General features: G+C 46.3%; 1 protein-coding gene across 1 annotated transcript in view; it reads right to left on the bottom strand.

The window, feature by feature from the left end:
- ablim2 (actin binding LIM protein family, member 2) overlaps positions 1–17,500 on the bottom strand; it is a 131,459-nt gene that overhangs the window by 6,917 nt on the left and 107,042 nt on the right. The window contains exons 17-23 of the mRNA XM_083640599.1: positions 16,612–16,665; positions 13,876–13,913; positions 13,099–13,207; positions 12,856–12,914; positions 10,757–10,817; positions 9,882–9,889; positions 9,695–9,775 (exon numbers count right to left, since the gene is read on the bottom strand). Coding sequence (XP_083496725.1) covers positions 9,695–9,775; positions 9,882–9,889; positions 10,757–10,817; positions 12,856–12,914; positions 13,099–13,207; positions 13,876–13,913; positions 16,612–16,665 — 410 coding nt within the window. The remainder of the gene's footprint in view (positions 1–9,694; positions 9,776–9,881; positions 9,890–10,756; positions 10,818–12,855; positions 12,915–13,098; positions 13,208–13,875; positions 13,914–16,611; positions 16,666–17,500) is intronic.

Consider the following 17,500-nt stretch of genomic DNA (forward strand, 5'->3'; position numbering starts at 1 on the left):
GCATGACATGTACCAATGGATGCCTTCTTAGGTCATCTAGTTTCATATGATACGTCACTCTGCCTTTAAAACTCAGGCCCCTAGAGCCGCTTGATTTGTATCAATATGAAATTAACAGGAGAAATGACTCATTGGGAGCTCAGCGGGAGAAAGGGTTAAAAAAAGGGGCACTCCTGCAAAAATCGGCGTGTTGGCAGGTATAGATAGAGCTGTAGGCTGCTTACTGTAACGTGTTGGCAGGTATAGATAGAGCTGTAGGCTGCTTACTGTAACGTGTTGGCAGGTATAGATAGAGCTGTAGGCTGCTTACTGTAACGTGTTGGCAGGTATAGATAGAGCTGTAGGCTGCTTACTGTAACGTGTTGGCAGGTATAGATAGAGCTGTAGGCTGCTTACTGTAACGTGTTGGCAGGTATAGATAGAGCTGCAGGCTGCTTACTGTAACGTGTTGGCAGGTATAGATAGAGCTGCAGGCTGCTTACTGTAACGTGTTGGCAGGTATAGATAGAGCTGTAGGCTGCTTACTGTAACGTGTTGGCAGGTATAGATAGAGCTGTAGGCTGCTTACTGTAACGTGTTGGCAGGTATAGATAGAGCTGTAGGCTGCTTACTGTAACGTGTTGGCAGGTATAGATAGAGCTGTAGACTGCTTACTGTAACGTGTTGGCAGGTATAGATAGAGCTGTAGGCTGCTTACTGTAACGTGTTGGCAGGTATAGATAGAGCTGTAGACTGCTTACTGTAACGTGTTGGCAGGTATAGATAGAGCTGTAGGCTGCTTACTGTAACGTGTTGGCAGGTATAGATAGAGCTGTAGGCTGCTTACTGTAACGTGTTGGCAGGTATAGAGTAGGCTGCTTACTGTAACGTGTTGGCAGGTATAGATAGAGCTGTAGGCTGCTTACTGTAACGTGTTGGCAGGTATAGATAGAGCTGTAGGCTGCTTACTGTAACGTGTTGGCAGGTATAGATAGAGCTGTAGGCTGCTTACTGTAACGTGTTGGCAGGTATAGATAGAGCTGTAGGCTGCTTACTGTAACGTGTTGGCAGGTATAGATAGAGCTGTAGGCTGCTTACTGTAACGTGTTGGCAGGTATAGATAGAGCTGTAGGCTGCTTACTGTAACGTGTTGGCAGGTATAGATAGAGCTGTAGGCTGCTTACTGTAACGTGTTGGCAGGTATAGATAGAGCTGTAGGCTGCTTACTGTAACGTGTTGGCAGGTATAGATAGAGCTGTAGGCTGCTTACTGTAACGTGTTGGCAGGTATAGATAGAGCTGTAGGCTGCTTACTGTAACGTGTTGGCAGGTATAGATAGAGCTGTAGGCTGCTTACTGTAACGTGTTGGCAGGTATAGATAGAGCTGTAGGCTGCTTACTGTAACGTGTTGGCAGGTATAGATAGAGCTGTAGGCTGCTTACTGTAACGTGTTGGCAGGTATAGATAGAGCTGTAGGCTGCTTACTGTAACGTGTTGGCAGGTATAGATAGAGCTGTAGGCTGCTTACTGTAACGTGTTGGCAGGTATAGATAGGGCTGTAGGCTGCTTACTGTAACGTGTTGGCAGTTATAGATAGAGCTGTAGGCTGCTTACTGTAACGTGTTGGCAGGTATAGATAGAGCTGTAGGCTGCTTACTGTAACGTGTTGGCAGGTATAGATAGAGCTGTAGGCTGCTTACTGTAACGTGTTGGCAGGTATAGATAGAGCTGTAGGCTGCTTACTGTAACGTGTTGGCAGGTATAGATAGAGCTGTAGGCTGCTTACTGTAACGTGTTGGCAGGTATAGATAGAGCTGTAGGCTGCTTACTGTAACGTGTTGGCAGGTATAGATAGAGCTGTAGGCTGCTTACTGTAACGTGTTGGCAGGTATAGATAGAGCTGTAGGCTGCTTACTGTAACGTGTTGGCAGGTATAGATAGAGCTGTAGGCTGCTTACTGTAACGTGTTGGCAGGTATAGATAGAGCTGTAGGCTGCTTACTGTAACGTGTTGGCAGGTATAGATAGAGCTATAGGCTGCTTACTGTAACGTGTTGGCAGGTATAGATAGAGCTGTAGGCTGCTTACTGTAACGTGTTGGCAGGTATAGATAGAGCTGTAGGCTGCTTACTGTAACGTGTTGGCAGGTATAGATAGAGCTGTAGGCTGCTTACTGTAACGTGTTGGCAGGTATAGATAGAGCTGTAGGCTGCTTACTGTAACGTGTTGGCAGGTATAGATAGAGCTGTAGGCTGCTTACTGTAACGTGTTGGCAGGTATAGATAGAGCTGTAGGCTGCTTACTGTAACGTGTTGGCAGGTATAGATAGAGCTGTAGGCTGCTTACTGTAACGTGTTGGCAGGTATAGATAGAGCTGTAGGCTGCTTACTGTAACGTGTTGGCAGGTATAGATAGAGCTGTAGGCTGCTTACTGTAACGTGTTGGCAGGTATAGATAGAGCTGTAGGCTGCTTACTGTAACGTGTTGGCAGGTATAGATAGAGCTGTAGGCTGCTTACTGTAACGTGTTGGCAGGTATAGATAGAGCTATAGGCTGCTTACTGTAACGTGTTGGCAGGTATAGATAGAGCTGTAGGCTGCTTACTGTAACGTGTTGGCAGGTATAGATAGAGCTGTAGGCTGCTTACTGTAACGTGTTGGCAGGTATAGATAGAGCTGTAGGCTGCTTACTGTAACGTGTTGGCAGGTATAGATAGAGCTGTAGGCTGCTTACTGTAACGTGTTGGCAGGTATAGATAGAGCTGTAGGCTGCTTACTGTAACGTGTTGGCAGGTATAGATAGAGCTGCAGGCTGCTTACTGTAACGTGTTGGCAGGTATAGATAGAGCTGTAGGCTGCTTACTGTAACGTGTTGGCAGTTATAGATAGAGCTGTAGGCTGCTTACTGTAACGTGTTGGCAGGTATAGATAGAGCTGTAGGCTGCTTACTGTAATGTGTTGGCAGGTATAGATAGAGCTGCAGGCTGCTTACTGTAACGTGTTGGCAGGTATAGATAGAGCTGTAGGCTGCTTACTGTAACGTGTTGGCAGGTATAGATAGAGCTGTAGGCTGCTTACTGTAACGTGTTGGCAGGTATAGATAGAGCTGTAGGCTGCTTACTGTAACGTGTTGGCAGGTATAGATAGAGCTGTAGGCTGCTTACTGTAACGTGTTGGCAGGTATAGATAGAGCTGTAGGCTGCTTACTGTAACGTGTTGGCAGGTATAGATAGAGCTGTAGGCTGCTTACTGTAACGTGTTGGCAGGTATAGATAGAGCTGTAGGCTGCTTACTGTAACGTGTTGGCAGGTATAGATAGAGCTGTAGGCTGCTTACTGTAACGTGTTGGCAGGTATAGATAGAGCTGTAGGCTGCTTACTGTAACGTGTTGGCAGGTATAGATAGAGCTGTAGGCTGCTTACTGTAACGTGTTGGCAGGTATAGATAGAGCTGTAGGCTGCTTACTGTAACGTGTTGGCAGGTATAGATAGAGCTGTAGGCTGCTTACTGTAATTGACTGACAGGATGTGATGTCATTAGCTTACTGCTATACTCTTCTACCTGTCATGCGAGTCACTTTCCTGATGAAGACACTGTTGGGTTGGAACCACTGCTTTTTGTAGTCAATAAAATATTGGGAGCTATATTCCAGATACCCATTCTAGCTTTATGGGTTTTGAAAGCCATTTTGATGGTTTTAAAATGTCACAGAAATGACAAGGCAATCAGCGTTTCACTCCATAATGTTCTTTCTGTCAGGGTGTAAAACGCCTCTGAAACCGCATTTAGACCGTCTTTAAACGCTGCCCTCAAACCATCGACTAATGACATTCCTGAAGGTGGGAGAGCAGCAACTCGACGCTCCTCATTGGTAGTAAAGGCAACTGGCAACCACAGAGGCAACGAAAAAGTTACGGCAATTTAACATTAAACCACATACACACACGCACACGCACACGCACACGCACACACACACACGCACACACACACACACACACACACCGGCTAATTACTCTCACACTCCACCGGTCATGACTTGAGGCGACTTGTCAACGTGTGAACTCAAATCATGTCCAGAAGTGTCAAATTGTCAAGTCAAAGGGTGAGCTAAAAACGTGTCACACATCATGTGAATCTTATGGGCTAGCCAGTCCACCTGACAGCCAAGTGTGTGTTCATGGAAACATACAGTAAGAGAGTTCCACAGGGACTCTTGACAAGTCTGGAACTATAGGGATCAGTGAATGACAAGTCGTTTCAAAAGCTTTCATAGCTAGTCTGATATATACAGTATATACTGCAGATATCAGTAATTAAATTCTTCCTAGTCAAAAAGAACATTTCAGATATTCACAATGACATTCTCCCTAGGACAAATGACATCACATTTGTCAATTCAGAATTATGACTGTAATTCCAGTTTCAGATATCTACTATTTAATTCTACTATTTACGATTTAATTCTGACTAGCCAAATAATGATTTTATTTTTTTGACTTAAAGCGACTTAAGTGGAATTAAGGCAAAAAACAGGGTGCAAGGGGTGAAGTATAGAGAGCCGCAGGAATGAAAGAATACTACTGGGTTCTTCAGTGGAAAAGTCTATGGGGATTTAACATGGGGGTTTCGCTTATTCACGGTTGTTAAGACTATCATGCTGAACCCAAATTCGCGTTCCCATAAACCTTTGTTAACCACAGACCTTATTTTATGCATATAAGTCAAATCCGCATTCTAAAACCCCATAGACTTTTCCACTGAAGAACCAAATGGCGGCGATTTCTGGATAAAACCTACAAAAATTCATCATCGCTGCGGTACTCCATACTAGCTGCCTCCCGGGAGCGAGCGTTTTAGTCTCCAAATGGAAGAAGACGAGGCACGAATCCCACTTCTACCAAGCAGGTTTGAGTCCCATTTGTTTCCCGGTGTTTACTTTCCACCATTTCCAGACTGCAAACCCAAAACACTGTCGGGTCAAAAGGACCAAACAGCGGTGGGAATAACAAGGCTGGAACACAATTCATAACTCATGACCAGGCAAACTCCAGTGTGGTGTTCCCCGACCACAGAGGGTATCTCCTGCGTCAGCAACACCTCGATATTCCGACGGTCCGACTCCTGTTGGGACGACATTCCCAGGATGGAGGGTTCATAGAGAGTTTGTAGCAGAGTTACTGAAGGTTTACATGCTTGAAAGAGGGGAAGAATGTGGAAAAAGGTTCATGGATCTTGTTGACAGGCCCGGAGGAGGATCGGGGTGACACACCGCACGACTAAACCACAGGGTGGACAGACTGGAGACTCCATCCAGCCTTAGAAGATGGAAGGACGGTGGAAATGTGACCTGAACTGAATTCCAATTTCACAAACAAAAATAAAGAAACAAAAACCTGTCAAAGCGGACAGACATAGCTTCAACTTAGCCAATGAAAGTTCTGAAGCTATAAACAAACAGTATAAGAAAAAGGACCACCGGAAATGGTTTGCTTAGGGACGTGAAGTCCATGATGGGTCCACTCTGCCATGGCACCGCAGCACCGTTCAGGCCTGGCTGGATGGTGGTGTCTCATAAACAGCAGTGAGCAGCACTTCCCCCCCAGAGAAAGCTACACTCACTAACATCCAATCTGTTACACTCTCATCCCTTTGGTATCTTTGTTATGAAGCATCACTGACCAACCAGGTCTGTAATGAGTGCACTGTGTGCAGTTTTCCAACATTGCCAGGTGGGGCCGCCAAACGTGCGAAGCTGCAGCTTTAAGACATTTTAAATCGTATTTAAATAATTTATGACTTTTTTAGTCTTTTTTAAGGAGCCGCAGATAACTGGGATACATGATAGAAGGAGAAGAAGGGATCAAGGGAATTAAGAGAGTGGACAAGAGTGAGAGACAGAGAGCGATAGAGTGAGAGAGAGTGATAGAGAGAGAGCAATAGAGAGCATGAGTGACCAGTGACTCAGTGGCCTTGTGGTCTGAGTGTCCGCCCTGAGACTGGGAGGTCGTGAGTTCGATCCCCGGCCGAGTCATACCAAAGACTATAAAAATGGGACCCATTTGCCTCCCTGCTTGGCACTCAGCATCAAAGGGTTGGAATTGGGGGGTTAGATCACCATATGATTCCCGAGCGCGGCGCTGCTGCCGCTCACCGCTCCCCCAGGGGATGGGTCAAATGCGGATAACAAATTTCACACATTGTGTGACAATCAGTGGGACTTTACCTTTACCTTGAGAAAGAGAGAGTGATAGAGAGAGAAATAGAGAATGTGAGAGAGAGAGCAATAGAGAGAGTGAGAGAGAGAGAGAGCTAGTGAGAGTGAGTGAGTAAGATACTTTTTTTCAAAACCCTTTATTTACACAATCACTTTAAACACACATCATAAGAACCACACAAATCACGCTAGCAACATAATGTCCAAAACAGAGCTCCTCCTCATCAATGGTGCATAAGAGTAAGAGAGAGAGAGAAGGCTCTTTCACACCGGCCTTGAAAGCCGAAAAATGCACGGAAAATAGGATTCGCGCCTCCGATGTGAAAGTCGTGAACGCGCTTTGGTGGACAATTGTTTTACGCCTTTTGTCCCGCGACGGTAGGTAGTAACAGCGCTGGGTTACCTGGCAACCCGCCTCCATTTGAAAGCGTCGTCGCAGCGAGCCGGAAAAGGTGCGAATGGTCAGCTCATTCATAAAAAAATTACAGGGGAAATCACCTCATGTATCAAGAAAGTGCAGGAGTGAAAGTAAAAAAAGTAGCCTATACAATCATGACTGCAGGGACGCCAGGAGGAATGCTCCGTGCGGTTAGGTTTTATGCTCAAATGATGTTGACATTAGTAGGTAAAATTAACGGATATAATAATAAGCTTCAGAGGGCTATAGCTGTCTGTGGCGAGTTGGTCTGAGGATATTCCCTCTCAAAATCAGCTCTGTGCATTCCCTTACAAAAACTACTAACGTTAAGTAGTCATGTGCATTTATAGCCTATACTATTCCCCCGACGAACGTTATGCAGACTGCAGCTGTTTGATATGCGGGCGGTCGCCTTTCAATCCGGGAGCAGGGGATTTCACTTGAAAGTACACTGCAGCACGGGAATGTGGCCCTGCTGCTTGGCTCTGTGTGTGTCAGGATCGGTGTTAGACATGTGGATCTATTCGCGGGTAGTTGATGAAGCTGGGGTGTTGTGGGACTTGATGGCTGGGGCTGCACAGTTCGAGGTTTGGGAACGGTCGCAGAGATTGCAGGGATTGCTGGTTGCAGGAGTTGCAGGTTGCAGACGTTGCAGAGATTGGTATGATCCTTGACGTGAATCTAGATTTATGAATCACTAGCGAGGACCTGCAGGAACAGGCCCTTATAGATGTGAATATGACATCACCTGTGTTATGACATCACCAGCGAAAGGCATGAAAGACGCTTATGAATCATGACATCATCAGTGATTGATGACATCATAGTAGGAATGACGACGTCAAAGTAGGAATGATGACGTCATCCTAACAGTACCCTCCCCTCAACGGACGTCACCTGGCGTCCAATGGGACCATCAAGGATGGCATCTGGGAGACAAAAATCCGTAGGTTCTGGTGGAGGTGCTCTTCCGCAGGTGGTTAGACGCAGGTGGTTAGGCCCCAAAGGGGGTGTAAGAGAGTGAGGTGCTCTTCAGCAGGTGGTTAGATGCAGGTGGTCAGACCCCAAAGGGGGTGTAGGACAGTGGAGGTGCTCCTCCCTAATACAGGATATCGAAGCCATAGATGGACCGATACGTAGATAGAACTTCCACCGGGTCCGGTGGATCCTCTGGGGCCGGCCATCCCCCGGGGCACGATCCAAACACGGGAGGCTGGAGACCATCAAAAGGGTCAAATGCCGCCGTCTCCGAAGGCAGAGCCGCAGGGGGATCTGACACAGCGAGGCCTGCCCTCCCGACCTGTAGTTTGGGGAGGTCACCCACCGTCTCCTCCTTTAAACGCCTCTTATTTCTTCTTGCTCTTGACCGAGGGCTGACGACACTACGGGAGCCTCCCAGCATGAGGCTGGAACCTACGTGTTGGTCAGGGACAGGAATTGGCTGCTGCTGGGGTACGGGTTCAGACTCGGCGAGGGGAAGGTCCACAGGTTGTGCCTCAGGTACGGGTTCAGACTCGGCGAGGGGCAGGTCCACAGGTTGTGCCTCAGGTTGTGCCTCAGGGCCAGCAGACTCGGAGGCCCCCTGCGGGGGGACGGAGCCGATCTGCAGGCAGCGATTGAACTTCCCAATGAGACGATCGACAGTCCTCTCCAACTCGTTAACCCTCTTGGAGACACACTGCCACTCCTGGGTCCTGCAGGGAACGCTACCCAACCGTACAGATTCTTCGGCTGGACACGTAGAGTCTTGATCCACTGAGAGTACCACGGGCCGGCGAGCGGTGGGACCACTTACTGGACGCCGGGAGCAGGAGGAGAGGTAATGCCCGGCTCGACCACAGTACAGGCAGCTCCGGGTGTCCAAACGGCGCTGCCTCTCCTCTGGTGTGATGCGAACCCTGCCGGTCAGATCACGGTACAGATGGCTGCAGGGACTCAAATGTGGGTGCCCCTGCTCTGGAATGACGCGAACTCCCCCCCAGAATATGCCCTTAGCAGCTGGGGGCGGCCGAGAGGCAGAGCTAGAAGCAACGGCCGCTGTGGACGGGGGAGTAGCAGGTCTGGAAACCTCCGGAACGGCGGTGCGCTCGAAAGCTGGGGCAGGAGGGGCAGAAGGCTGCGGAATGGCACCCTGGGGGCCTAGCCCGTCGAGACGATCTAGCCGGCCAATCAAGAGGGCGTGCCGATCAGCGGCTTCGGAAGCCAGAGCCTGGATTGCTTTTTCCTGGTGGGCAATCAGGCGTCTTGGCTCAAGTGCGAGGTCTCGCAGAGGCTGCGGAAAGACACCCTGGGGGCCTAGCCCTTCGAGACGATCTAGCCGGCCAATCAAGAGGGCGTGCCGATCAGCGGCTTCGGAAGCCAGAGCCTGGATTACTCTTTCCTGCTGGGCAGAGCTAGAAGCAGCTTGAGCAATCAGCTCAAGTATTGTTTCAAACCCCTGTCGGGTGGCCGAAGGCAGGTCTCGCACCCACCAAGGGTCTTCCTCCTTGATCGGTGGAAATCTATCCGCTAAATCCATTTCTGAGTGATTCATACTGTCAGGATCGGTGTTAGACGTGTGGATCTATTCGCGGGTAGTTGATGAAGCTGGGGTGTTGTGGGACTTAATGGCTGGGGCTGCACAGTTCGAGGTTTGGGAACGGTCGCAGAGATTGCAGGGATTGCTGGTTGCAGGAGTTGCAGGTTGCAGACGTTGCAGAGATTGGTATGATCCTTGACGTGAATCTAGATTTATGAATCACTAGCGAGGACCTGCAGGAACAGGCCCTTATAGATGTGAATATGACATCACCTGTGTTATGACATCACCAGCGAAAGGCATGAAAGACGCTTATGAATCATGACATCATCAGTGATTGATGACATCATAGTAGGAATGACGACGTCAAAGTAGGAATGATGACGTCATCCTAACAGTGTGAAAGCAATTTTTGTGGCGAGAGTGCGGTGTTTGCGGGACTCCTAAACTGCAATTTTTGCGCGATCTGTGTGTGAAAGAGCCGAGAGAGACAGAGTAAGAGAGAGAGAGACAGAGTAAGAGAGAGAGACAGAGAGACAGAGAGAGAGAGAGAGAGAGAGAGCTCACCTCCAGTCTGGTGCGATCGACATCTCTGGGAAGCTTCACTCTCACTCTGTGCGTCACTGCCAGCATTTCATAGGGGTAGGCCTGGAACACGCACGCACAACACAATTATAAGCTGATGTCCGAGCAAAGCTGCCAACAATATTAAAGTGCGTTTGTACAAAGTATTAGCAAGTGTGGGTCATCTTACCTTGTATTCTGCAAAGAGAGGACAAGAAGAGGGGGAGAGAGAGAGAGAGAGAGAGAGTTAATCTGGTGGAACAATGAGGTGTTAGCCAATAGCAGAGCCATTATGAAAACCACCATAATAGAGCATGGAAATAAATTACAGCTAAATAGTGGTGAACAAAATAAGTGGTTATCCTCGCAGAGATTTGGTTTCAGAGCACGCCGTCAAAGGCGTTAGGAACTGTTGCTGAGTTGGCCTGAATTCCAAACAACCGAGGAAATACAGAGCCTCGGGCCTCACACACACACACACACACACACACACGCGCATGCACGCACACACACACACACACACACACACACACACACACACACACGCATCCACACACACACACACACACACACACACACACACACACACATACACACACACACACACACACACATACACACGCGTGCATGCACGCACACGCACACACACACACACACACACACGCACACACACACACACAAATAATTCTGCAGCTGGAAAGATGACATCATTCCTCTACGCCGTTACCTCTAGTTACTGATCTGCAGCCAGAGTTGCAATGCTTCACAGTTTAACGAGGGGATTGTCGCTGATCTTAGATCTGCACTTACATTTTACAATTTAGGCACTTGGGTGCATAGTGTACCTGCCAACACTCCCGATTGACTTTCACCGGAGTCTCCCTGTTTTTAACCCTTTCTCCCGCTGTGGTTCCAGTTGGTCATTTCTCTTGTAAATCTCCCAGTTTCAGTCATATCAAGTGGCGGTTTCTCAATATCGGTCATACATCTTGATGGGTTTATGCTAGTGCCTTACAGAGGCTGTAACTCAGGCTCAGTTTTAAATTAATTCATTTCCATTCTCACCTCTCATGCCTCCCCAGCTGTGGGAGTCTGGGTCTACATCGTCTTCAGCCATCTCCGCAGCCTGGGGGAACACACACATGCACACGCGCACACACACGTTTAGTGGCCATATCTTACAGTGCCCTGGTCTATCTCAAGCCTGGGTTCAACTGAACACCTTTTAGTCACCGCTCGCTCCTCTTGTCCGTCGTTTGTTCACATTCTTTCGGGGTGACCAAGAGGAAGTAGGCTACAGTACGTAACGTCCCACACACACACACACACTAATAATAGCAGTGTTGTGGGCAAGTTACTTTCAAATTGTAATATACTACATATTACTAGATACTTTCGTTTGTAAGTAATAAGTTACTTTACAATATTACTGTCTGTGTAGAGTAACTTGTTACTTATTACGCTACCTTTGCATTACTTTCACCAAAATAAACAGCAGTAGTAGAGTTACATTTACTGTCAATGATTACATCGCTGCGCCGGAACCATCCCGGAAAATAATTTCAACCGTCTTGAAGTCAGTGTAAACAGTCCAAAATGCGAAATGTTATCCTTTTCCTTTCTTATTGCCATCTATATTGGTTGTTTGCATAAATAAAAACACACAATTTGATTGTATCTTTATTTAAATATGTGCTTTCATTTGCTTCTGTTTTGTCTATCTGTCCTCCATCCATCAACAAACACGGTAATACCGCATCTTTAGATGACAGAATAAATGAATCAATAAACTGTGTGGAGTGATGCTCCTGAGCCCACGTTGAGAACCACTGATTTAGACTATTCAGTAGAGATACTTGGGCGACAAATAGCAGAGAAACAGCACCACCTAGTGATCTTCAACAATACACTCCAGCATCTTCTCTAATGACCCAGCAAAGCCCGGAGAGACTGATTTAAAGGCAGTGTAATCTGTATGCACGCTTGGCTTATTCCCCCTCACTGTGGCAACGTACAGGCACACCTCGCTGCCCTTAACGAGTCACTTTCCAGTACCTCAGCGCACGCTCCACAACTCTCAGGACGGCCAACAACACAAATCAAGCGCACCCCTGCCAAGGCTTTAGGAGGCCAACCTTTATTCTGCCCGGCCAGAATCAGACAAAAGAACAAAGGAGACTAAAGCGCTGGCTAAAGCTAGCTGTAATTACGCCTAGGGTATTGTGTCATGTGTGTCTAGGTGGAAATACACACAGCCTGGAGCCAAGAGGGACGACCAAGTGTTTGTGTGTGCGTGTGTGAGTGTGTGTGTGTGTGTGTGTGTGTGTGTGCGTGTGCGTGCGTGCGTGTGTGTGTGTGTGTGTGCGTGCGTGTGTTTGTGTGTGTGTTTGTGTGTGCGTGCAGCTGTGTCTGTATGTTCTATATGTGTCCGCTCGCGCAACGCGCATGCACCAAATGTGGATGAGGTGGAGTAGATGAGGAAGATGAGGAAAGTCCTCCTCCTCTAGTTTGGGATCAGAACTGGGGTTAAGGTAGCCTGCTAAAAACCACCCTGATCACATGACCTCACATTCTGTTTCACTCTAAAGCTACCCACATCGATTTCAGTGGGCGAGAATACTTGCCTTGACAGACAACTCCTTCAGCCAATCAGTGTCCCCAAATCTAATCCAAATCCAGTCGGAGGAACGGCGAAAACTCAGAGAAACTCCGCTCTAGTTCTAATTGTTTAATTGTTGTTATCGAGTCTATTTCTGCAATAACTGCACTTACGTGTTTACTCTAATAATGTTACTGCTCGTTGCGGGAGACGCCATTACTGTTTTCCCAGCGGCGGCCCTGATCGGCCAGTTACGTCATCAACTACGACATTATTATTATGTCTGAAAATGCATTGTTGCATGATACATTATTTAATTTGTAATACATGATTTGTTAATTAGCCTATTGCAGACAGCCCTTCACCTTTAGTTTCTGATTAACTGATGCATGGGACATCACCTTTTATAAAAAGTGCTGTGAGAAGAACGCATACGGTTTACAGTCGGATGTGGGCGGCAAACATTTTTGAAATTTTCAAGTGGGCCCTGAGTCAGAAAAGGTTGGGAGCCGCTTACTTAAGACTGTACTACGTGTTGTGAAGGTATACAAACATGGAAGCTCACCTTGTAGATGCCGTTCCTTCCATAGCCGGGTAAGGAAGCTGACTTATTGTAGGGGAAATCTGCCAAGAAAAAACACATTTATTCAAATTAATCTGCATTAAATAGAAAAACATTCTATAAAATGGAAAGCCCCAATCCTGAATTCTCATTGGCTGATTAAATTCCTTTAAATATTAACGGACAAGCCGGAAATCACCAGTCATAGTGCATCAGGCCAGGCTGAGCTTGTGATTGGCTACTCACTGGGCTGGGAGGTGTCGGTGGGCAGGCTGCAGGTTGACTTGCGGGGATCCAGGTCTTCTGGACCCGTCTGTCCGTCGATCTCGTTCTTCAAGATCATCCAACTGGTCCTCTATGGAGGGAGAGAGAGAGAGAGAGAGCGAGAGAGAGAGAGAGAGAGAGAGAGAGAGATAGAGAGGGAGAGAGAGAGGGATGCAAAGGATGGAAAGAAGGATGAATGATGGAACATATGAGTTAGTGAATTAGAATGAAAGGATGCATCTGTACAGTTTGAGAAACAGTGATGGAAAAAGGCAGATATGGAGAAAAAGAGTGACGTGTGCAGAAACATAAGCACACATGGACACACGCTAGGGCTGGGTATCGGTACTAGTAAACGGTAACAACCCAAGTAGTATCGAAAATTCTCCAAACTATCTCCAAATACCTGCATTCCATCCTTTTTGTCAACAGATTTAGAAGAAAAATACTATTTGTATGGTTTTACTCGCAGCCAATCACCGTTGTTCGATTTAATGCAACAGTTGGCAGTTCAGCGCGCCGAGATGCCAGCGAAAGGTTCAAAAGTATGGCTATACTAGCCTGTAGAAAAAACATCTATTGAATGTATCGGTATCGTATCACTTTAAGGGTACTGGTATTGGTATTACTGGTATCGTAATTTTTTAAACGATACCCAGCCCTGACGCACATACATACACACACACGCACACGGGCGCGCGCACACACACACACACACACACACACACACACACACACACACGCACACCGTAGACCCACCTTGCCGTCCTCTCCATCCTGCCAGGATGTTCTAGAGGCTGTAAAACAGTCAGATGTTACAGGATGTCACAGTATCATCTGCCTCACAGCTCCACTACTACTGCACTACTACTAACACACACTGTGACCAATCATAGATCAGCCTGGGATTATGACATCATCAACAGTGGACAGCATCTAAGGGGAGCTCCAAAATGCATCGCCTAGGATTACTTCATCTGCTAAAGCGTGTGAGTGAGCATGCGCATTGGACAGAACTATCTACCGGGCCACGGAGATTATTTTGGTGCCGATCCGCTCATCACCTATTGGGGTAAGAAGACCAACGGGCCAAACTGTGACCCAACTCCAATCATGTTCACCCAAAAATAAAAATTCTGTCATTATCTACTCACCCCCATTCTTCTTCGTTTTTTAGTCCACAAAACATTTGTGGAGTTTCACGGCAAAACACCGTTGCAGCATTCTCCTAAACAATTGAAGTGGATGGTGACCAACTTTCAAACGTAAAAAAAGATTACAAAAATAACTAACTAAATAAGTAAATAAAATGCCTCCATACTGCTCACCTGGCATAACCCAAGTGTAGAAGCGCTGAGATGCCAAGTTGACTTGAAAAGACGTCATATAGACCCTCTTTTTAGCTGGAATCGTCACTGTAGAGGGTAACAGCTCTCACAGCAATATGTGGCTAAGTGCAGATTTCAGCTAAAAACAGGGTGTAAGTGACGTCTTTTCAAGTCAATTTGGCATATCGGGGGTATCTGGGTTTACGCCAGGTGAGTCATTTTCTTTTTTCTGTTGTGTGTTTTGTGGACTAAAAAAAACATCACCCGTCCTTCCATCAGCATGGAGGTGAGCAGATAATGAATGAATCTTAATTTTTGGGTGAACGTATCCTTTAAGGAGTTTGTGGAGCAATGTTTCCTTGGTAGGGAGCAGATCTACATGCATTCATATTCTAGGGCAGACAGACAGCAGACAGACAGACAGCAGACATACAGCAGACAGACAGCATACGACACAGTCATTCCCTTGTCAGTGACCTCATGTCTGCTTGACTCCACACAATCTAAACTGCCAACAGCCAGCTCATCAATCTGTGGAAGCCATATGTGGCTGATTGACTTGTCATGGCTGATAAAGGTGAAAGATATTTCCTATACAGGCGATAAGAGCTCCTAGGACGGGGCTACTTCATCATCCACTAAGCCTGCCTTCATTCAGATACACACCCTATGGCTTGAGTGCAACAATCACAATGTACAAATACAATGTAACTGAAGATACACAAACAGCGGTTAGGGGAGAGACACGGTGATTTGCACATCCATACTGTTCACACAGTGATTCATGTTCCCAACCACTCACAGTGGACACACAGTCATGGCATCACGACTAAAAACCAACCAATGAGCTGGTGACATGGATGCAGACATGCGTGGATGGGATGCGCAAATCAATATCCGAAACAAAATTTTGAATTTTTGGAAGAAAAAAAAAATGGCAACGTAACAAAACTGAAGATGGGTCATTGAAAACAATGAGCTAAGATCAGTCTTGCGCTATTCCCTCTAGTGTGGTTAATTTAAAGCTACAGCAGGCAACTTTGCACATTGGTGGCTCCAAATAGCATGGAGAGGTAACTATTCCTGCTTTTGAAGTCCAAAAACGTGCAACTTCAATACGCAGAAATCATGTAATATCACGTGACTTTACCAAACGGATACCAAAGGGACGCAAGGATAACGATCTAACGTTGGTGAGTCCAGGTTTCTTTGGACAGAGCGCTGCTCACGCTGTTTACGAGACAGTTCTGGGACTTTCTCAATTTGTGTTCTTGTGCGCTCTTGTGTTCTCCATGACGCTTTTGATGGGATATCTAACTGCTGAAGTACGGTTCCAAAATAATCAAAAAGAAAAAGAGGACGGAGGATATCAAGATCCTGAAAGTTGTCTCGCCAACCGAGACATCAGGTGATGGAGTGGCCGATGAGAACGAATGAGAAGCCCCGCGGTTCTGCGAAAACGACGCATCATGTTCAAGCACCGCTAATCTAAGGCACAAAGCCTATACACCGTAGGAACAGCTGTGAAAATGAACAGCTGTGCGTCTTAACTGATCACGCAACGTCAAGCATACAATCCATCTCAAATTGTAAAGATGATTCTCTGTTTTTTTTCATTCTCTCAAAGACAACTTGGGACAACTCTTCCTGTACTGTAGGTGGAGAAGTGTCCATACCTGAGATAACTTATTTTATGGCATATAGTCCGGGGAATTATTTTAGCCTTGTGTAGCTTTAAACTAAGTAAAATATGACTTTAGAGGGAAGGGCGTCTGATCCTGCAGGGTCACAGGTACAATCATGGTCTTGTAATAATTTATTTTATCAAGAACTCTGAGCTGCATTGCTTAAAATGGACTCCATTATCTCCATACACTGATTAGATGGACTTTGGTGCATTTTGTCATGAAAATTGGCCCTGTGTCCCAATTTTCCACCCTTTTTTGATTCTGCACTTGTCTAGTAAATAGATCTTACAGCATAGAATGGGTCTGATGCATGTACTCTTAGACCAACCCTAATACATGTAGATCCATGGAGGCTATTAGACGAGTGCAGGGAGAAAAGGAAGGAGAGCTGGGATGGATGAATGAAAGAAATGATTGACATGCGACACATCGTGCAGAGACCAGACCAAAAGAGTGTTAAAAGAGAACGTGGACTGTACCATGCTGTCTGTAGATAGGGGGTTTTCTATAGATATTATCTTTGACCTTAGTCTCTGAAGATGGGAGGAGAGGCAGAGGAGAGAGAATGGAAGAAGCCGAGATGGAAGGGAGAGAGAGAGAGAGAGAGAGAGAGAGAATGGGAAAAAAGAAGCATGAGTTAGCAGTTATCGAGGGATGAGATATTTTGAAGAAGCCAAAGGCGGGGGCGGCATAGCTCGACTGGACACGGGACATTCGTCATTTTCATTATGGCACATCAGAAACATCAACATTTTTTTTTTTTTTTTTAAATTCATGCAACATATTCAAAATATATCATGTTGTTGGTGTTTGTTGAAGTGCAATGGGGCATTTGATGCAGAAAATTCATTGACATTCAAAAAACAATGAAGATATTTTCCCAAGACATTGAAGAATTGTCTCATATTAGCATTCTTTTGCTAATATGAGAAGATTCTTCGATGACTCTCTATCATAGCACTACAGGTAAGAGGAAAAATATGTTTGGGTGAACTGTCCCTTTAAACCAATTTTCTGAACCTAACCATTCAGACCTTCACCACAAATTAATAATATTAACACGGACAAACAGATAAGAGTCGATAAAAGTCTGCTTGGATTAACTGAAATGTTAGCTGAAGTGCCTCCGGAGGATAATGGGGACAGTGTGTTTCTCCCTGAGGCTGATCCAATCCATCTGAGTGTCAGTGGACCCAGACAGGCCCTGTGTCAGAGAACAACTGTCCCACGTTAAGCCACAGCAGAAACATGGCTCACATACAACAACACATGTGGGTCATTTCTCTGGCTTGTTTCACGCCCTGCCAGCCTCTGAAACAAAATCCATATAAAAGCAATAGAGAGCCAAAGTGGAACGTCACTTCCTGC

Source organism: Poromitra crassiceps (assembly GCF_964638095.1).
Source record: "Poromitra crassiceps genome assembly, chromosome: 7".
NCBI classification, from domain to species: Eukaryota; Metazoa; Chordata; class Actinopteri; order Beryciformes; family Melamphaidae; genus Poromitra; species Poromitra crassiceps.